Source organism: Verticillium dahliae, genomic scaffold (genome assembly GCF_000150675.1).
Source record: "Verticillium dahliae VdLs.17 supercont1.30 genomic scaffold, whole genome shotgun sequence".
Classification (NCBI taxonomy): domain Eukaryota; kingdom Fungi; phylum Ascomycota; class Sordariomycetes; order Glomerellales; family Plectosphaerellaceae; genus Verticillium; species Verticillium dahliae.
The window spans coordinates 225,431-242,878 of NW_009276933.1; the positions used below are offsets into that span (position 1 = coordinate 225,431).

Below are 17,448 nucleotides of genomic sequence, written 5' to 3' on the forward strand. Positions count from 1 at the left end.
AACTTAAAAGATTCGTCAACTCGGAGGAGTGGCTGGCCATCCGTGGCTGCTTACGACTCCTGGTATCACTGACTTCAAACGCCTGCCAAATCCGGCCCCAAATTGCAGCGCTACCATGACATTTAACTGTGTGACGCCCGTATCCAAGTCCATGCACAACTCAAAGTGTCGTACGCAAGGTACCAGATGTCACGATGCTGAGAAGAAACCTTCCCCGCCTCCTCAAGCCCCCCCCCCCCCCCCCCTTCTCCACCGCACCATTGAACCCTCGTCATCTCACAGACCGGCAAGATCGAAATCCTTGCTGAAACCTCCATTCAGTAGCATTGCAGCTATTCGAAGTCGCTGCAGGGGCATCTGATCTGATGCATAGGTGTCAATAGCGTTCAGACCTAGAGCAATGCACATGCCGTTTGTGATTGTGTGCACGCCGCAGTCGTATCCGTTTGTCTGTCGAGGGGCTTCGTGTCGTACCACCCTCCACTCAGCCTCGATGAAGTTCTCTTCGAGAACGGCCTTAACCCAAGCCTGGGCCAGATTGAGTTTACTAGCGGATCCAGCAACGCTCAATGAGTCCATGTGAGCAATGGTCCGCATTTTGGGTCGGACCACAATGAGCGTCCAGTGAGAGTTCTCGCATACTGGTAGCAGAACCGTGTCGAGGTCGCCAAAGTTCGCCTTGGATACACCAAAGCGGCGAAGCGCTCGGCCGGTGCTCCCGGGTCCAGCATCCTGTATCCTCTTCCAGATAAACGACGACAGTGCAAGACACTTCCTGTTCGCTGATCGAGCGTCACTGACGCCGGCTGCAAGGTTGATGAAGCGATCTAGCCATAGCAATGTGCCGTTGACAATCTCATCGTTGAGCCATTCCGTCGGAGGAACAACTCTAGCAAAGTCGCGGGGGGTGAGTTCGGTCCCCTCAAAAGTACGCGCAACGCTGGCACCCTGGCGAGTGACGGAGGCTTCGACCTTTCGCAACCAGTCATCTGACAGCGGAGCCACCATGGCTTGTGAGGAGGACGCAAGCCCCCCGTCTTGAGCAGCTTCTCAGCATCAGCACGCTTTTTCTCAGCCTCCGCCGCGCTTTGGCTGCAACTGCTGCGAGAAATTCTCGTTCTTCCTCTTCGACCTGCCTGCGAAGTGCGACTTCATCTAAAGCCGATTGCCTCTCGTCGCTTATTTGCAGACCCGAGAGCTGTTTATCAAGGTCCGACCCGGAGAATGGCGAACTGGGTCTATAGTATTTTCGCAGCCCCTCTTGCATGTGGACGTTGATGCTGGCACCGTGGCGAGTGAGCACGTCATGCTCGCGGTCTTCTTGCTTCTCGTCGGCGCTATCGCTTTCTACTTGCCCCTCCTGCTCATCTATATGATGACGGAGATACCTGGCTGTATCTCGATGCCCGTCGGCGATGTCTCGATGAGAAAGTAGCCTGATTGAAGTGGAATGTGTAGCCTCCTTGCCGCTCAAAGTGTCATCATACGCCTCCCTGTGAACAAGGTTCGTGTTGGAACCCTCCGCGATCTGGGTTGTCTGGTCATCGTCTACCACGTCTTCAGCCTCTTTGCCACCGGCTGAAACAAAGTAGTGACCCGTGTTCTGTCGTGACGGCGAGGTCGGGGTGAAGAGGCTTGCCGAGCTTGTGGCTGTCATTCGCATCGAATTTGGCGACTTAAGGCGCGTGATGTATGAGGGTGGTGATCTAGAAGTAGACCGCTTCGAGACCGGCGATACGATAGCCGATCCGACAGAAGAGCGGGCCTTGTAGGGAGAATGGTCAGGGTTATGATCGCGAGATCTGTGTCGGGATGTTCGCGCCGCATTTGGCGAAGACGTTGACCTTAGCTTGTCCTTCAGAATGGATCGCATGGACCGGTTGTGCCCCCGCATCAAAAGGAGCCCTTCTCGCTGTATGAATCAGCACATTGTGGATCTACAAAATGCGCTTGAATCAAGTCAAAGGGTATAACGTCGTGGAATGTAGGTAAGGAGTCTTAAGAGGCAAGCGGCATTTCAGATTGCGCAGAACGGCTTGCAGCGAACTCGGCTGTGTGTAAATTCGGCTGCGCGTCAGCTACACGGTTGGTGTCCTCTTCTGGGAAGCCGCCTGGGATGGCCAAAAGAGCTGGCGAAACTGTCGTGTTTGGAGAGATCGGACATGACGACATCCTCGTCTGCAGGAACGCGTGCCATACGCTCCCACAGGGAGAGAGTTTCCGCCTCGCATTAACAACCCAGACTCGGAATGGGTCGTTTCGCCAGAAGAGCGTAGAGATCATTGCAGACCGTCCTCAGCAAACGATCATCCACGTGCCAGGATTCCAGGATAGGAACAAGTTCTGAAGGCAAATTCTCGAGCAGGCGTATCGCGTGGTCGATAGAAACGTCTTCGCCATTTCTCTCAAGGCGGTATCGAACCCGGGCTTGTGGTGTCTTGTTATAGTGTTTCGCCTGTTCAAGCATGTCCCTGGAATAAAGGTGCTCAATGGCAGCTGAGGCATGTGTGATTGGCATCACAAGTGTGACAAGATTCTCGAGTTTCAGATGCGCAAACTTGTCGCCCCGGTAGCTGAAGCGTTGCGCACTCCGACGATCGAGGTCACCAGCATGCTGATCCTTGATGCACATCGTAGCCTGAGAGAGTCCTTGGTGAAGACATTTGATATGACGATCCCAGAGACGGGATCTGGCATCCTCGTCGATCCACGAAGGGTCATCATCCCCACGCTGGGAGAGTCGGCGTTTCTTTAAGGCAACATTGCCTGTGTGGTAGTCGGTAGTGCGTTGTTCGACTGCAGTGGATTTGTGACTGACTGGTGTAACGCATCAGAATGAGCAAGGCCAAGATATGAATCAAGACAGCGATCACGTACCGGGTCCGAATAGACTGCTAACCACAGCTGACAACTTTCCAATGATCTCTGTCATGGCGTGACTGGTCCACGACATGGGGCCTGGGGCAGTGGCACGGAAGCGGCTCGTATGCTTTAGTGCGGTTAGTCTGCGTCTGCTGTATGTGATAAGAGTCAAGTGGTGGCAACATACGTCTCGAGGGCCTGGATCAGGGCGAGCATAGCTTGCAGTGCGTAGGAGAGACGACTGTTCCCACGCCGAAGCAACACTATCTGGCTCCAAGGTTTCAGCCTTTCGCTTGCGTGTAGCCGAAGGAATAGCATGCAATGTTCCAGCCTGTTGTCGTTCCCAAGAACGAGCGATATCCTCATCGACGAGGCAACTTTGATGCTTCCCTGCTAGTGAGGCAACTCCTCCGTGTTGCTTGGGCCTGTCGTTGGCAATTGGGGTAGAGGTCGCAGGGTCGGTGGCTCGGGCGCGATGGGAGGCATGAGATCTCGGAACGTAGTTGTGAGTCGTGCCTTCCTTCCTGGCAAGTTCCGCCTTCCTTCGCTTGAACGCCTTGTAGCCGTCGTAACGGGTCGCGAGCATCCAGCTGTCTTTCTTCGCAATGATGCAACCGCGAAGAGGGTCGTCGGGACATGCGAATTCGGGTGGATTGTACAGAAGCAGTGGGTTGTTATGGTAAGGTTTCCATCTCTGTGGGAATATGGCGCTGGTCGGGTCGAGGAGCCTGGCGTGGTTCGATTTGATGGGCCTCCAGTGAGTGCTGACGTCGCGCACGTCGACGAGGGGAAAGCCCTGGGCGATCAACCTTTGTCGCCGGAGATTTTCAGGTTCTGGTAAAGCCATTGCAGTCAGCTTACAGTGTTTCACTGATAGTTCCACTGCTATACGTATGCTGAACTGATGCTTGCTAGGATTCAGGTGAGGTGCGAAATAGGTAGCTTGACTAGAGAGGTGCGCAGGTCATGGTGGGGGAGAGTTCGACGTTGCAGGGGAACAGGAGGAGTGGCATCGCAAACAAGTGCAATAAGCCGACATGAAGATGAACTAGGTGTAGTGATAAGACAGTTGGGAGCGTCCACATACACATAGTGCAGTGATCTGAATTGTTGGGTGGGAGGACTAGATGCTATAGTGAAGGAAGTCGGGGACATTACAATTCCACACGTCGGGGGGGGGATAGCAGCCAGAGGAGCCTTGGTCGTTACGACAGTTATCGCGTCGCGCCTTGATGGTTTCTCTACAGCGCATCCGCGTGGTTGATTCTCTAGAGAACGGCGCTCGTATCAGGAAAGGTCAGGTAGTGGGTGGGTGGGAAAGTTGAATAAAGCGTGGCTTCACGCGCGACTGCGATGGTTGATGCAAGACAGGGAAGTCGCAATGCAGCATGGAGGTTTCGAGGTGGGTCCAAACTGCATTCACACAACACCAAAAGTACTCCACTTAAGCAATGTCTAATCACGTGTCACAAGTCATTCCGATCCCTTCATCAGCTTTCACATTTCAGGCACCGTTAATCAATTCTGCACCTCAGGTGTGTATTCCACCCTGCCCAGGTGCCTAGACAGGTAGCTGCATCGAATATCGTCACAACCATCGACGAATGCGCTGTATGCTTCTGGAATAGAATATTCCCTTTGCATGGTAATTCAATTTATACATGTGTAATCAGCACTTCTACAGCTACAAAGCATGTACAGGCTTGCTGTGTCCACTCGCGAAAATAGGACTAATCGTTACATGAGAACAGATCGTGTTCTTCAGAAGGTCACCGCTGCTGGCAGTGGGGCCTTTTCCTTTCAAAGTTGCGCAGACAGTCTCGCCTGCTTCGCGCCAAAGGAAGCGAAGTACTCATTCAACGCGTCAACGGTGCCAGAACCTTCTGCCAAACCCACAACAACACCCACGTAGCCGTCAGGTCGGACAACCACAACACCTCCCTTCTCTTCATCCAGACCCATCTTGGCATGTGCGGCTGCCTTTGCTTCCGGCACCCTTCGGTCCCAGAGGTCGTCGGCATAAACGTGGTCGCGATATCGTGCCATCAGCTTGGGAACGTCGCGCGCAATCTCAATGCTACTTCTCGTCGCTGCGAAGATGGTGCATATGGTGAAGAAGTGACTGTGAGGGTTGTGCGTCTCATGGTAAGACACCATGTCGATATCCGACCGCTGGTTCGTTGCATAGAACGAATTCCTGGCCTGGAGTCCGTCCGCGAAGTCGCTCAGAGCGCGGCTGGTCTTTGATGGCTTGCCTGCGAAGACAAAGATTCTGAAGGAGCCATTCATGGGCACCTCTTGTTCGAGATGGACGACGTTCGCGTCAACGACCCTCGTCACATTGGCGTTGATCAAGAGGCGGCCTGTACGCAGCTTCGACCCACTAGGGTTGATCAACGGCGACTGGGCGGGGTGCTCTGGCGACCAATTGAGGGCATTTGACTTGTAGGCAACGCCGTAGCCGCTGGTAAACTCGCAGGACTCCTTGAAGGCCCTGATGAAATCATTGTCACCGGCATCGGCTTGCCCATTGCGGGAAGCAGCCTGCGCCTCTGTCGCCGCATCAGGCCGTTGCGAGAATAGCTTGGCGTACTTGTTGTCAAAGTCGAGGAGAGCCTCCGCTACGTGCTTACGTTCGGTTTCGTACGTTGCCAGCAGATTCCGGTGGGCGAAGCCAGCTTCGACCAGATGGATCTTCCAGGCCAAGTTCTGGGCGTCCAGGAAAGCGGTGTTCATGCCCTGACCTGCTTTGGGCTGTTCGGCACGTTAGCTAGCGTTCGGTTCGACGGCGGCTTCGGTTTCTGAGACTTACACTGTGAGTGTGACACGCATCGCCACCGAGGAAGACACGATGATCCAACGTGTAGCGGTCGGCAATACCCTGACCGATTGGGTACACCGAGTACCATTCGACACGATCCCACTCTACATGATACGGTTGGAAAATGCGCTTCGCCGAAGCTTGGACATCTGCCTCCGTGGCCGTCTTTCGTGGGTTCCAGTCGGCATCGGTCGACGAGGCAATCTGAATGTACAGGCGCACCATGTTATTCTCCCGGGGGATCACCATGATGGAGCCGTGCGGGCTGTGGATGGTGCACTTCATCTATTATCATAGTCAGCCGACATGAAACATGGACGTTTCGTTTTCGTTGCCTGCCAACCACGAACCTTGATGTCGGGAAAGTCGGTCCGGACAACGCCGTCCATGACACCCCATACGTGCTCAATGGGATCCTTGTGCTTGATGCCGATGTTGAGCTGGTTCCTGATGAAAGATCTCGCACCCTCGCCGCCAAAGAGATACTTGGCACGGACCGTCTCCTGAGCACCTCCATCTTGGTGTTCCAGCTGCACCTCGACTGGGTACTCTGGGTCTTGCGCGACGTCTGAAGTGAAGCCTGAGATTGTCCACGGACGCTGAATGTTGACGTTGTTCTTGGTAAGGTCTGAGATGAATACTTGCTCAATGAGGCCCTGGTGGAGGAGAGTGGTGAAGGGATACCGCGCGTCGATGAAGCTGGGGCAGCTCGCCCATGTGCCGGTCCTCGCGATGCCATCACCTTTGCTCACGGGATCCCAGAAGGCAACCTCGAAGACACGAGCGGGTTTGTGGGCCATGATGTGAGTTTTGAGGCCCATGTTGCGAAGAAGATCAAGAGAGCGCGGCTGAATGCCATCAGCACGGCCCGTCTTGGTTGGTTCCGGCCGGTTGTCAATATGCTTGATCTTGTAGCCCCACCTGGCCAGACAAGTAGACAGCATGAGGCCAACAGGGCCAGCACCGACGATGACTGTACGACGAATGAGAACGGAATCATGATAAGAGAACAGTCGCCTCGTGAAGTGACGGCGCGGACTATACAAACTGACCTATGTCATATTTGGGAACATCCCGGGAGGCGCCCGTCATGTTGAGATTGGCCTTGGAGTTCGGAAGGAAAAGATAGCGCTTGTAAAGGGACTTTGGGTCTGAACAGGGATGGTTGGGATAGTCCGATCACTCGGAAGATGGTACCGATCGCGGAATGTGTGAGGGTTCAAGGACGCAGGACTGGAGTGCGAGGCAGCGATGCTTATAACTCAGGTCAAAGGTGGCCGTGATGGATGCCGAAGTCACGGCCGTTAAATGGGACATGTGGGGAGCTACTGGAGTAGCATGGACGGGTAGAGGGAACGGTAATTGACCCCGCGATCCAGGGCTCTCGCTCTGCCCTGCGAAGAGTCCCATATTCCCGGGATCTGTTTGGTGGCAGGACCAGGAGGCGGGGCCTGAATCATTGCCAGCCAGAATGCCCGGCCTTGGAGAGAGTGAGGAGTCGCAAGGCCAGGACGCACGTTTGCCCCACGCCGGGAAGTCGACTCGGTAGTGATGATGGTGGGTCGCCGGACTCTTCGTTGTCGCTGTGTGATATAAGCGGCATGTCATTGGTGGCTTAGCGTCGGTCGTCGTAGTCGGGAAATCCGACTGGTACGTACCTTTTTACTTACCTGGTAGCCGGTGAGGAGACCGTTCCGACTCTGAGCTGAGGCTCGGAATTGCCATACCGCTCTCGACTGGAGGAAGTTAACGACATGCCCATGCTCCGATTTTCCCATTCTTCACAGCCCTGGAGTGCCAACAACAGTCGTTCTATAGTCAGTCCGCTATGACTGCGGACGCAATGGCACAGTCCAGCCGAATTTGGCCGCGGATGGAAAAGCAACAGGACCACCATGGCCATTCCCAGGATGGTCCCTGTCGATGACTGAACCAGGTGCTTGGAATTGGGTTGGGCAATGCTGCGGTCTTGCGCAGACTTTGCAGCCGATCTCACGAGACAAGCAACCAAAGATGGCGATGTTGTAGAGTATCTGGTGATGTTCAAGTAATTGAGTCCATCGAGGGAGCCATCTTCGTCTTACACTGAAGGACATGATCGATGACTGCATTCTCGCTAACGGTAAGATGGTTTCTATAATGGTACGGCAGGATGACTCCTCCTCGCCGCAGCCGGACCTGAAGCTGGAGCCGGATGACTGTGGTCGTCCAGCTGGAGCACAGGACCTCAACTCAGGTATGTCACATCACATCATACAGGTCAGCATATCTTGGAAGACTCTTCTTTGCCTGTACCTGGCAAGGTATGTTGGTTGCCTTTCCCCCTAGTGCGGTGAGCATTGGCAGGAGCGCGACGACGTGGAAGGGTCAATAGTGCAAAACGCGCCACCGACCCGGATCACAATAACCAACGGCGGACTCCCATTCACCTCTTCATTGACAATAGCAACACAGACCTTCTACTGACCCGTGACATCACTACCAGAGTCGCCATTGTCAAAGGCGTCACGTCTTCAACACTGGATAGACGGCCTGGATAGTGACCTTTTCAGGGATCCGGAAGAGGTCGGGCCTTTCCCCAGTTGGACTGCACCGCAACTATACACGCCAAGCGTCTCTGGCTTTTCTGGAACCTGCTCTACCCTAGTTTCCTCACCTCGAGGCACAGCGCATTCCAGCTCCAGGATCCAGTGCCCGCCAGAAAGCTTCGCTTCAGTCGTTGCAAGGGATATAGCTACCATGCTCGACAAGACATTTGGCACGCACCAGAGGAAAGGCAGGAGCCTGGACAACCCCGTCAACAGGGAGGACACTCGGAGTCCGATTCATGGCACTTTTGTATCCGTGTCGCCTAGCCGAGCGCGATCACTCTCGCCCCATAAACGACTACCTCGACAGTCTGTTCATATCAACATGGATCTGACGGAGTATCAGATGGACCGTTTGGCTGATGTGTGAGTTTAAGAGTCTGGTCCCTTACACACGGCAGATGTCGCTGATGGAGACTGGGTTTTCTGATAGGTTCTCTAGTCACAGCAACGTGAATTGCAAGAGTCCCATTGGTCTTGAGGGTGACCAAGACGCCATCAAGAACGCGTTGCATGAATTCAATAAGGACCCAGAACAACACGGTCTATCCAGCCAAGGCATGAGTTCTTTCACAAAATCGATTCCTCAGATCCCTCGCCACAACAGATCGAAACACCAAGGCAACGACGAATTGAGCCCGTCCCCTTACCAGAAGCGAGGGGAGTACAAGCGTTGCAGCACCTCAACCACGTTCTCCGACCTCATGCCTCCGTTTTCCGATAAGATCGGAAGACTGTCGGGAACGATTGCCGAACGTCGGTGCCAGAACACGCCAAACCGCATAGTCGTCGACGAGGCCAGAAAGTATGGAACCTTTGTGCATCGCGCTCCGACGGTACCGGCCGCTTGTCACCCTCTCAAGTCTCATCCTGTATTTGCGCCTGTAGATGACAGCTGGTCCTCGGTGTACTCACAAGAAGAGCACCGGGCAGATGCTCGTGTACGCCCGTTGTCTATTGAGAAGAGTACCGTGTCGCGTCGCATTGACGACGCCCTGCAAGCATACCGCGACTGGGATCCCATGGAGATTTCAAGTCCTGAACTACTTGGTCCAGAACCTTTGAAAAGCCCTACGCGCAATCGTAGCCCGCATCCAGAGCGACGATGCGCCGAGAGCCCCCGCCAAGCGCCCCAGCTTGCCACGCGGGCAGAACAGCTGAAGCAAGTGACAGCTGAGGCAGACTCATATTCTCCTCTCGTCACTTACTTTGCTTTTGAGGGTCTTCCTGTGCAAAAGATTGGCGGCAAAACACTCATCGGGGAACAGGGTTGGCTTAAGCGTCCCAACACCAATCAAACCCCGGAACACAAGAAGAAGAATGGCTCACCGAAGAAGACAGGGCTTCTGGATAGCATCAAAAAAATGGCCAAGGGCATGGTATGTCATTCGCGGTGCAGACTGCTCTTCACGACAGTTGGGAAAACATCATCAAAGACTGACGAGATACAGACTGAGAGCAAGACCGTGCGGCGGCCTCGTGAGGTCGAGAAGGACGCCAGCCCCCCAAAAGCCGACAAATTAGCCATATCACTGGACCCTCGCGAGCAAAGTCTTCTATACTGCGAACTAGAATTCCAAGTCAGCAATGCCATCCATGCATACATTACCAACGAGCTCGGCCACGGTCGCCTGGATACAGATAAGCTGAAGGTTATCGCCAATGGCTGGAAAGGCAAAGGCCGTCCCCGCGTCGTAGGCTTCCGATATGACCTGGAGACACAGTTAGAGCTCATCAACCTTCACCTCACCGATTTCCGCTTCTTCGGCCGTCGCCAGGGAAATCCGCTCGAGATTGCTGGGCTTCTACACGCCATGAAGGTCAACGCGCGCGCCATGCGCATCCGTACCTTCTGTCAGCCCGACTCGGTCATTGCCAAGCAGCTGGTCGACTCGCAATCTCTCTTCAACACGATCGGCTGCTCTGACGTACAGCAGGTTGCGCTTGCTGAAATCGCCCAGTTCTTCAAGGTCATTGTCGAGCGCGAGCGGTCGTACCGCAGTCAGCGAACAAGACCCGGCGTCACCGAGCAACAGGGAATGTTCCACGACTACCGGAAACAACACCACTGGGACTCTTCAGGCAATGAAGGAGTCAATGACATAGATCAGGCTGGGGCCCTGAATGGTAAAGACGCCAATCGAGATGACGGCGGTGGTTCACCACTCGAGTTTCGTGGCTCGCACTAGTTGCCAGTTGGCTATTCCGTCGGCTGCCCACGATAGTAGGTTAGAATCCGTCACTGGATTCTTTTGACAGGTTTCAAGGAAGGGGGTTGGGAAGTAGTATAGGTGTACCACCAGGATATGTTCGGACATTGTATAAGGTAGTCTTGTCTTGACAAAGCAAGACATCGCAGTCTCAAGCAGGGTAGAACATGGACGGCTCAATGTAGATTATTGTAAAACGCTGGCGTCCTGGTGTACTCGCTTCGTCCTGTATCAACCAAAGCCTGAACCCCCAAGCCCACATCAAAAACATACAAAGCAAAAGGCGAACGCCAAGTCCCGTGGTATGATGCTAGCGTTGCATCCTGATAGCCCAAACCTCAATCGCCAGGCCTCATAGCAGCCAGATATCACCCCCTGTGCCGAAATTCATCATGGCTCGCCAACCTGCGTGGCATTCGGTGAGCCGGTGTGCCAAAGTCGTCACTGTTACCCCATCCCAAGTCTCGATCATAGAATCTGCCGCGACTGTCACCACGGCGCGGCCGCCCACCAGATGAGCCCCACTTCTGCTCCCACGCCTCTTGCTCCCTTCGATGTCTTTCACGGGCGTTCTCGAAGCGCTTCTCGATGGCATTCGCTCCGAGGCCACCGACGATGGCACCGACGACAGTCGACATGACCCGCGACCTGTCAGTCTCGCTCGTACGGCCCTTATACGAGCCTACAGCCGCGGCCTTCTTATCTCGCGATCGCGTGGCGGCATCGCTCGCCTCGCGTGCAGCTAGGCCGCCGACAACGGCGCCGAGGAGCCCGACACCCAGACCGGACGAGGTCTGCGTGAAGGTGCTGTCAACTGCATGGCGGGCGCGATCAATAGGGCTTCTGTCGTTGGAATGACGTTCGTGACGGCTGGGACGAGAGGAGGACCGGGTGCGGTAGGCGTCGCTGCGGTCGTGACGAGAAGGTGGGCGTTGGATGACACCATGCTGAGGCGGCAGAGAGCGCGGACGACCGTAGTCATCCGGAACTTGGAGATACTCGTGTGTAGGGCCTGGGTTGTATGTGTAATTGCGATACTGCGGCCTGTCGTCTGGAAACGGACCGGGCGAGAAGTCGCGGCGCGGGGCTCGCCCGCGGTAGAAATCTTCCCCTGCGCCTTGCTCGTAAAACCGTGACATGTCTCGAGGGTGTGGGCAGAAATGCGACTTGGTGTGCGAAGGACTCAGTATGCGCAAAAAAAATCGGGATCAAAAGAGGGCTGTGAATAATCCAGCAAGATATTGCAAGTACTATTGGGAAACCAAAATGCGATGCTGACTGAGGTCAAGGGAAATGGGTATGACAGGGTCAGAAGTGCATCATGCGAAAGACCTGGTGGTGCGCCAATCAAAAGACCCGACTCAAGGACCTTCCTTGAGTAGGTGGTCAGCTATCGTCATGAACGCCGACCGCTAGGTATCTCATGCAGCTAAAACGCAGTCCTCTGAGCTGTGGGAGTGGGCATCTGCTCACGAGGTGTGATGTGGTTCGATTGCGACACACTGGAGGGCGGATGATGTCACTCATCCATTTAAATCAAAACTGTAGCCCAGCCTGACCCAGCTACTTAGGTAGGTACCCTCGGAGTAACTAGGTACCATACCTAGGTAAGGTAGCCCAGGAGTAAGGAGTTCAACACATGTCAAGTGACTCTTCTTTGCAGCTAGGTAGTCGAGCCAGCCACATCTCTACTTCAATGCATCTGCCCAAATGCCATGATCCTATTTGAGAACTTAAATGTCGTTTGTGTGCGCATATCGCACAGGTAGAGGTGCCGCTTTACCGGCGGCTGGCTCTCCCACCATATCGTTTGCAGTGTCGAACACGATGCTATACGTGCCCCTCGACCAGTAGCCTCCAAATCCGTAACAGGTCGCGCCGCCCCCAAGGATAACATACTGGTGGTGCCCGATATATACGACAGAGGACCCAATGAAAAAGGGGCGCAGACTACGCTTCTCATCAACGTCGACAAGACAAGCGACTGCATTGAAACCATTCGCTCCCATCTTGAGCACCAGTATATCCTGATCTTGTGGCAGCTGAGAGCCCGCCGTGACACCGCCGAAGAGGAGGAAGCATCCATCAGGCGTGGGGAGGCAGTTGGCTCCGAATCTATGCAGGCTTGAATGGTGCCCAGTTAGTGAGGGGTCTGCATCCGCACCGCGTCTGAAAGATATGGAGAGGTCAGACTGTGGACTGTTAGTAAGTCCCGTTTGGCCTATTTGGTCTGCACCATGCGAGATCGCGTTGATCACACTTACCGAGCCATCCATATCTAGTTCCCAGAAGAAAGTCGACTGATTGCATGTGCCATCCTCGTGCATACCACCAATCAGGGCTCCCGTGTAGGCCGCAGCATTAGTTTTGGGGCAGTCAATCAAGGTCGCCCCGAAGACGGCCGGGCATGTCCCGCGAAGCTTACAAGTCCGCCAGCCGATCTTCGGATCGAATACATGACACGCTGTCGCCACGCTGTGCTTGTCCGTCTTTCCCCCTACAACAAGAGCCAGCGAAGACGAGCCTAGCCTGACCGCCGAGTGCCGAAAAGATGGCATGGGCAGGTCGTGGGACCTATACCAGCGCCCCGATGACGCGGTATAGATCCAGGTTTCCTTCGACGGCGCAGTAGGAGAGGCGCGCCCACCAGCGAGCATTACCCCTGCGCTGCCCAGGTCTGTGAGAGTGAAGCACACTCTCTGTGAGGGTCCATTGCCTGACGATGTCGCTTGAATGACCTCTTCCGAGATGGAGTGAACGTCAAGGGAGCTGAGACGCGATCCGGGTCCTTGGCCGAGAATATGACAGAGATGTTTGGGTCTCTCAGGCACGGCAATTTGAACAGCAGCGCCAAAGCGTCGCAGTGACACGCCTTTCGGTGGCTCATCAAGTCGCATGGCTATTCGCCACTTTTCAAGCGTGCTCGGCTGTTCCTGTGGTGGTCGCGGCGTCGAAGGTTCTCCCGTGGATTTATTGCTTGCCTGGAGTACGAAGTAGTGACTCCCAAAAAGAGCAAACTCCTCCCATTCGTCGAAAGGTTCCATGCTGTCGAGGTGGTTCCTTTCGGCCGCCGTCATGAAGTAGTCGTCTGCCCAAGCCTCCCATAGAGGCCAGCTCTTCACAGTCGCCCAGCCTCGAGATTCAAAACGCCGGTGTTGGTCCGCCAAGGTGGGATACTGCGACACAGACCTCAGTGGTGTATTCATCTTGCTGAAGTGTCTCATCATCGTCTTTGCAAAAGGATGCTCCGGGCCATCTGGGAGCAGCTGCTCAAGTAAACAGAACTGAGCTACAGTGGACAGTGAGCAAGCGGTTTAAACACATGATGGAAGTTGCCGTCTGGGAGTGCTGCAGAGTGACATACCAGAACCGATCGAGCTGGCCCAGCGGATGACTTCATCGGCTGCTCGGGTCTCTAAGTAGGTGATTGACACCTCAGCCACGAATAGGAAGCTGACATCAAGTGTGTCTGCACCTGTGACTTTGGACAGGCAGTCTTGAAGGACTGAAGGCTGGCGCAAGTCGCAGGCAATAAGTGAATACAGGGCACTTTGGAGCAGAATTGGGGAGCCCGCAGCGCCCATCACGCAGGAGGACCCCAGCAGGCTGGAAAGCTCGGGATGGGCCAACACTATATTGCGTTTCCTCTCCATCAAGTCTGGAAAATCGACATCGACAAACATAGTGTCGCCGGCCAGCTCTGGGTAGCGTGCATGACACTGCCATGGCAACACATCGCTACATGGATGAACACATCAGTTAGTAGCTGTAGGCTGGCAAGCCAAAATCTGACGGAGAGGAGGGGTCACCTTCCACATCCAAGATTGACAATCACCTTCTTGCGAGACGTGGGCTCGCGTAGAAAGTTGCGAACAATGGTGTCGATGACTTTGATTCTCAGGTGGTAACCGCGGTTGACCAGTGGTGCTCGCCTTTGAAATCGCGGCACAAAGAAACGGTAGAAATGCGGCTCGTCAGGGTAGTAAAGCTTCTCAACACTTCTTTTCGACACGATGGAGCTGCTATTTGTCTACCTGGCCCAAGATGGCTTTGTTAGAGGCTTTCCACAGCATGAGTCTAAAGGGGAAGGGTGATATACTCCCATCACCAACTCATCCAAGCTCTGCCCATCCTGCTGACCATTTCCAGCAGGGACGACTGGTGGTGGTGTCATTTTGTGGCTGCGGGCCTTGACGCAGTGAGACGTAGCGTGTGTCGGTTATTGACAGGCAGATGGAGAATCGTATGCAACGAGAAAGACGAGGTTTTCTTCACCCCGATGCACTCCCATTTTGGACCCCATTGCTGGTGTTTGCGGGTAAGGCCCCCCCACCATGTGGGAGGTACATTGAGCTTAGTGGGTGGGAAATCAAGGGTACTTTCGGTCAGACAGGGTTGCTGCCACCTTCAGTGTCTGACCGAGTCGTCGGGCCCACTGCTTCTCCATGCATTGTGTAGCACCGTACTATGGCGAACTGTGCGCGAGCCCAGCTTTCAGCCACCTAAGTAAGTAACCCTGCTCGTTCGGGATGCGTATCCACTGCAGCTGCCCAGCTCGTGATCTATCTACGGACAGCTCCCCCGCAGCGAACGGCAAGACGACGCTTCGACCTGCGCCTCCCAGCCTCGCCTGCTGTCGGAACCCTCCCCCCCCCCCCGGGATTCGTCCTTTCCGTGCTCTTCACGAGTTGACAGGAATTCGCTACTGCAACACGCGATTGCAGACACGAGCTCGCACTTGTGACTTGTGTCATAGAACCCATCGCATTGTCTAGGCGCCCGGGAGCTTTCTGCCCACGCTACAGCGCTACCGGCAGCCCATGGCTCGTTAATCGCTGTCTTCGAAGAACGACTGTCTGTCTCATCTGAGACCTCTTAGATACCAGGTTTTCTCAACGAGTGTCTGCTTGCTACAAGTCACCCTCTTGACGCTTTTGAAACCGCCCGGCTTGCGAGAGCTGGGTTCCAAGCACAAGGAGGGAGCCTACCCTCTCCATAACCAAAACATGACGACCCCGACGCTCAACTTCATAACATTCAACCAGGATCACAGCTGTCTCGCTGTTGGTCAGTAGACCATGCCCCCCTAGCAGACTCGATGCATTGCCCTGACCTTTGCTGATCCGCGGCCTTGGCCCCATCTCATTAGGTACCTCCAAGGGCTTCCGCATATACCACACCGATCCGTTCTCGAAAATCTTCAGCAGCGATGACGGAAACATTGCGATTATTGAAATGCTCTTCTCCACGTCCCTGGTCGCCCTGATCCTATCTCCCCGCCACTTGATCATACAGAATACCAAGGCAAGCGGGCATGCGCCCTTCCTCGACCAGCGAACCGAGTACTGACAGGCAGGCCGCTGTAGAGATCCTCCGTCATATGCGAGCTCACGTTCCCATCTGCTGTGCTAGCCGTCCGCCTGAACCGAAAACGACTGGCCGTTGTCTTGGAGTCCGAAATCTACCTGTACGACATCTCCAACATGAGCCTTCTATATACCATCCCGACCTCCCCAAACCCAAACGCCATCTGTGCCCTATCGCCGTCCTCAGAGAACTGCTATATCGCATATCCGCTACCGAAGCCCCGAGACGAAAGCGGCGACAGGCGTCCCGCGCATGCGCCTCCTCTGTCAAACTATGTCGCACCCACTTCCGGCGAGGTGCTCGTCTTTGATACTGTCGCTCTCAAGGCTGTCAACGTCATTGAGGCACACCGGTCCCCTCTGTGTTGCATTTCACTCAACGCCGAGGGGACGCTCCTGGCCACGGCCAGTGAGACGGGGACCATCATCCGCGTTTTCTCCATCCCTAAGGGTCAGAAGCTCTACCAATTTCGCCGCGGCACATATCCTTCCACCATATATAGCATGTCCTTCAACCTGAGCTCCACCCTGCTCTGCGTTTCTTCCACCTCGGATACGGTCCATATCTTCCGCCTGGGCGCCTCTCCAGCGACAGCTACTGCGACAGCCGAAACACCATCTTCGCCTCGACAGGACCGCTGGTCGAGGGCTCGCAGCCACGACAGCACCAACGTGTCTCCGGTTGGAAGTGCAGCTAATTCTCCACGGAGTGAAGTGGCTGATGGCGCGAGTTCGAGTAATGGTGGCAACGACCACGCCGCTCAGGCCCATAGAAGGCAGAGTGGATCGTTCAGCAGCATGCTGCGTCGTTCTTCCCAGATAATGGGCCGAAGTGTGGCCGGCGTTGTAGGGTCCTACTTGCCGCAGACCGTCACAGAGATGTGGGAGCCAACGAGGGACTTCGCGTACATAAAGATTCCCAGGTCATCTCAACCGGGGCCGATCACTTCGCGAAGTCTCAACAATAATGGAGGGGGATCATCCACTCCGTCCACTGGGCCGCTGAGAAGTGTTGTCGCCATGAGCAGTAACAGCCCTCAGGTGATGGTAGTCACAAGCGACGGCGGTTTCTACGTCTTCAACATTGACATGGAGCAGGGCGGCGAAGGCTACCTGCTCAAGCAATTCTCGTACGTTGCCCGAGACACCTTGACATGATCTAACGACCGTGGAACTCATCGTGTTTAGTGTTCTTGACAGCGATGATAAACTGGACGTTTCTGCATACGGGGCCTGAGGCACGGTGCATGATTCGGTATTATCTTGTTCTCCGCCTGCCAGACCCCCAGCCAACCATTTGTCGTCGACTCAGGGCCCTCTGGGGCCCCCGGTATAACCGAAGACATCCACTCCACGCTAATCATCCTGGCAATGGCATCTGGGATCAGGCTCATGACGACTGGACTCCTGAGCCTTTGTTTCTTGCCTTCGTTCATCGCATTCAGGGTGCAATCCGAATAAGCATCCTATTGGTATAGTAGTGCTTTAAATAATGACCCTTACTTGTGTGCAGTGCGGTCGCTGCCATACGCCTGCCCTCCTTGGTAACATGTTCCCTTAACTTGTCAGAAAGTTGAAAGTGTCTGTGAGAACACAAGCCT

The 17,448-nt window shown here is 54.8% G+C and overlaps 6 protein-coding genes across 6 annotated transcripts; 2 read left to right on the top strand and 4 right to left on the bottom strand.

Moving 5' to 3' along the window:
• Positions 1 to 276: 276 nt before the first annotated feature.
• VDAG_10023 (uncharacterized protein) lies at positions 277 to 3,078 on the bottom strand (the record flags this gene model as incomplete). The annotated part of the gene is made up of 5 exons (XM_009655780.1): positions 277 to 972; positions 1,025 to 1,912; positions 2,291 to 2,766; positions 2,878 to 2,981; positions 3,050 to 3,078. The coding sequence occupies 5 exons, from the start codon at positions 3,076 to 3,078 to the stop codon at positions 277 to 279; spliced, it is 2,193 nt and encodes a 730-aa protein (XP_009654075.1).
• Positions 3,079 to 4,662: 1,584 nt separating this feature from the next.
• VDAG_10024 (phenol hydroxylase) lies at positions 4,663 to 6,775 on the bottom strand (the record flags this gene model as incomplete). The annotated part of the gene is made up of 4 exons (XM_009655781.1): positions 4,663 to 5,616; positions 5,675 to 5,968; positions 6,034 to 6,656; positions 6,736 to 6,775. The coding sequence occupies 4 exons, from the start codon at positions 6,773 to 6,775 to the stop codon at positions 4,663 to 4,665; spliced, it is 1,911 nt and encodes a 636-aa protein (XP_009654076.1).
• Positions 6,776 to 8,422: 1,647 nt separating this feature from the next.
• Positions 8,423 to 10,460, top strand: VDAG_10025 (uncharacterized protein; the record flags this gene model as incomplete). Its single annotated transcript, XM_009655782.1, has 4 exons — positions 8,423 to 8,521; positions 8,582 to 8,637; positions 8,705 to 9,650; positions 9,723 to 10,460. The coding sequence occupies 4 exons, from the start codon at positions 8,423 to 8,425 to the stop codon at positions 10,458 to 10,460; spliced, it is 1,839 nt and encodes a 612-aa protein (XP_009654077.1).
• A 389-nt stretch (positions 10,461 to 10,849) lies between these two features.
• VDAG_10026 (uncharacterized protein) lies at positions 10,850 to 11,620 on the bottom strand (the record flags this gene model as incomplete). The annotated part of the gene is made up of 1 exon (XM_009655783.1): positions 10,850 to 11,620. One exon carries the CDS (start codon positions 11,618 to 11,620, stop codon positions 10,850 to 10,852), a length of 771 nt encoding a protein of 256 aa, XP_009654078.1.
• Positions 11,621 to 12,214: 594 nt separating this feature from the next.
• VDAG_10027 (leucine carboxyl methyltransferase) lies at positions 12,215 to 14,655 on the bottom strand (the record flags this gene model as incomplete). The annotated part of the gene is made up of 6 exons (XM_009655784.1): positions 12,215 to 12,673; positions 12,746 to 13,462; positions 13,671 to 13,747; positions 13,846 to 14,219; positions 14,291 to 14,511; positions 14,581 to 14,655. 6 exons carry the CDS (start codon positions 14,653 to 14,655, stop codon positions 12,215 to 12,217), a joined length of 1,923 nt encoding a protein of 640 aa, XP_009654079.1.
• An 832-nt stretch (positions 14,656 to 15,487) lies between these two features.
• VDAG_10028 (WD repeat domain phosphoinositide-interacting protein) lies at positions 15,488 to 17,084 on the top strand (the record flags this gene model as incomplete). The annotated part of the gene is made up of 3 exons (XM_009655785.1): positions 15,488 to 15,548; positions 15,894 to 16,977; positions 17,036 to 17,084. 3 exons carry the CDS (start codon positions 15,488 to 15,490, stop codon positions 17,082 to 17,084), a joined length of 1,194 nt encoding a protein of 397 aa, XP_009654080.1.
• Between the last annotated feature and the right edge of the window lie 364 nt (positions 17,085 to 17,448).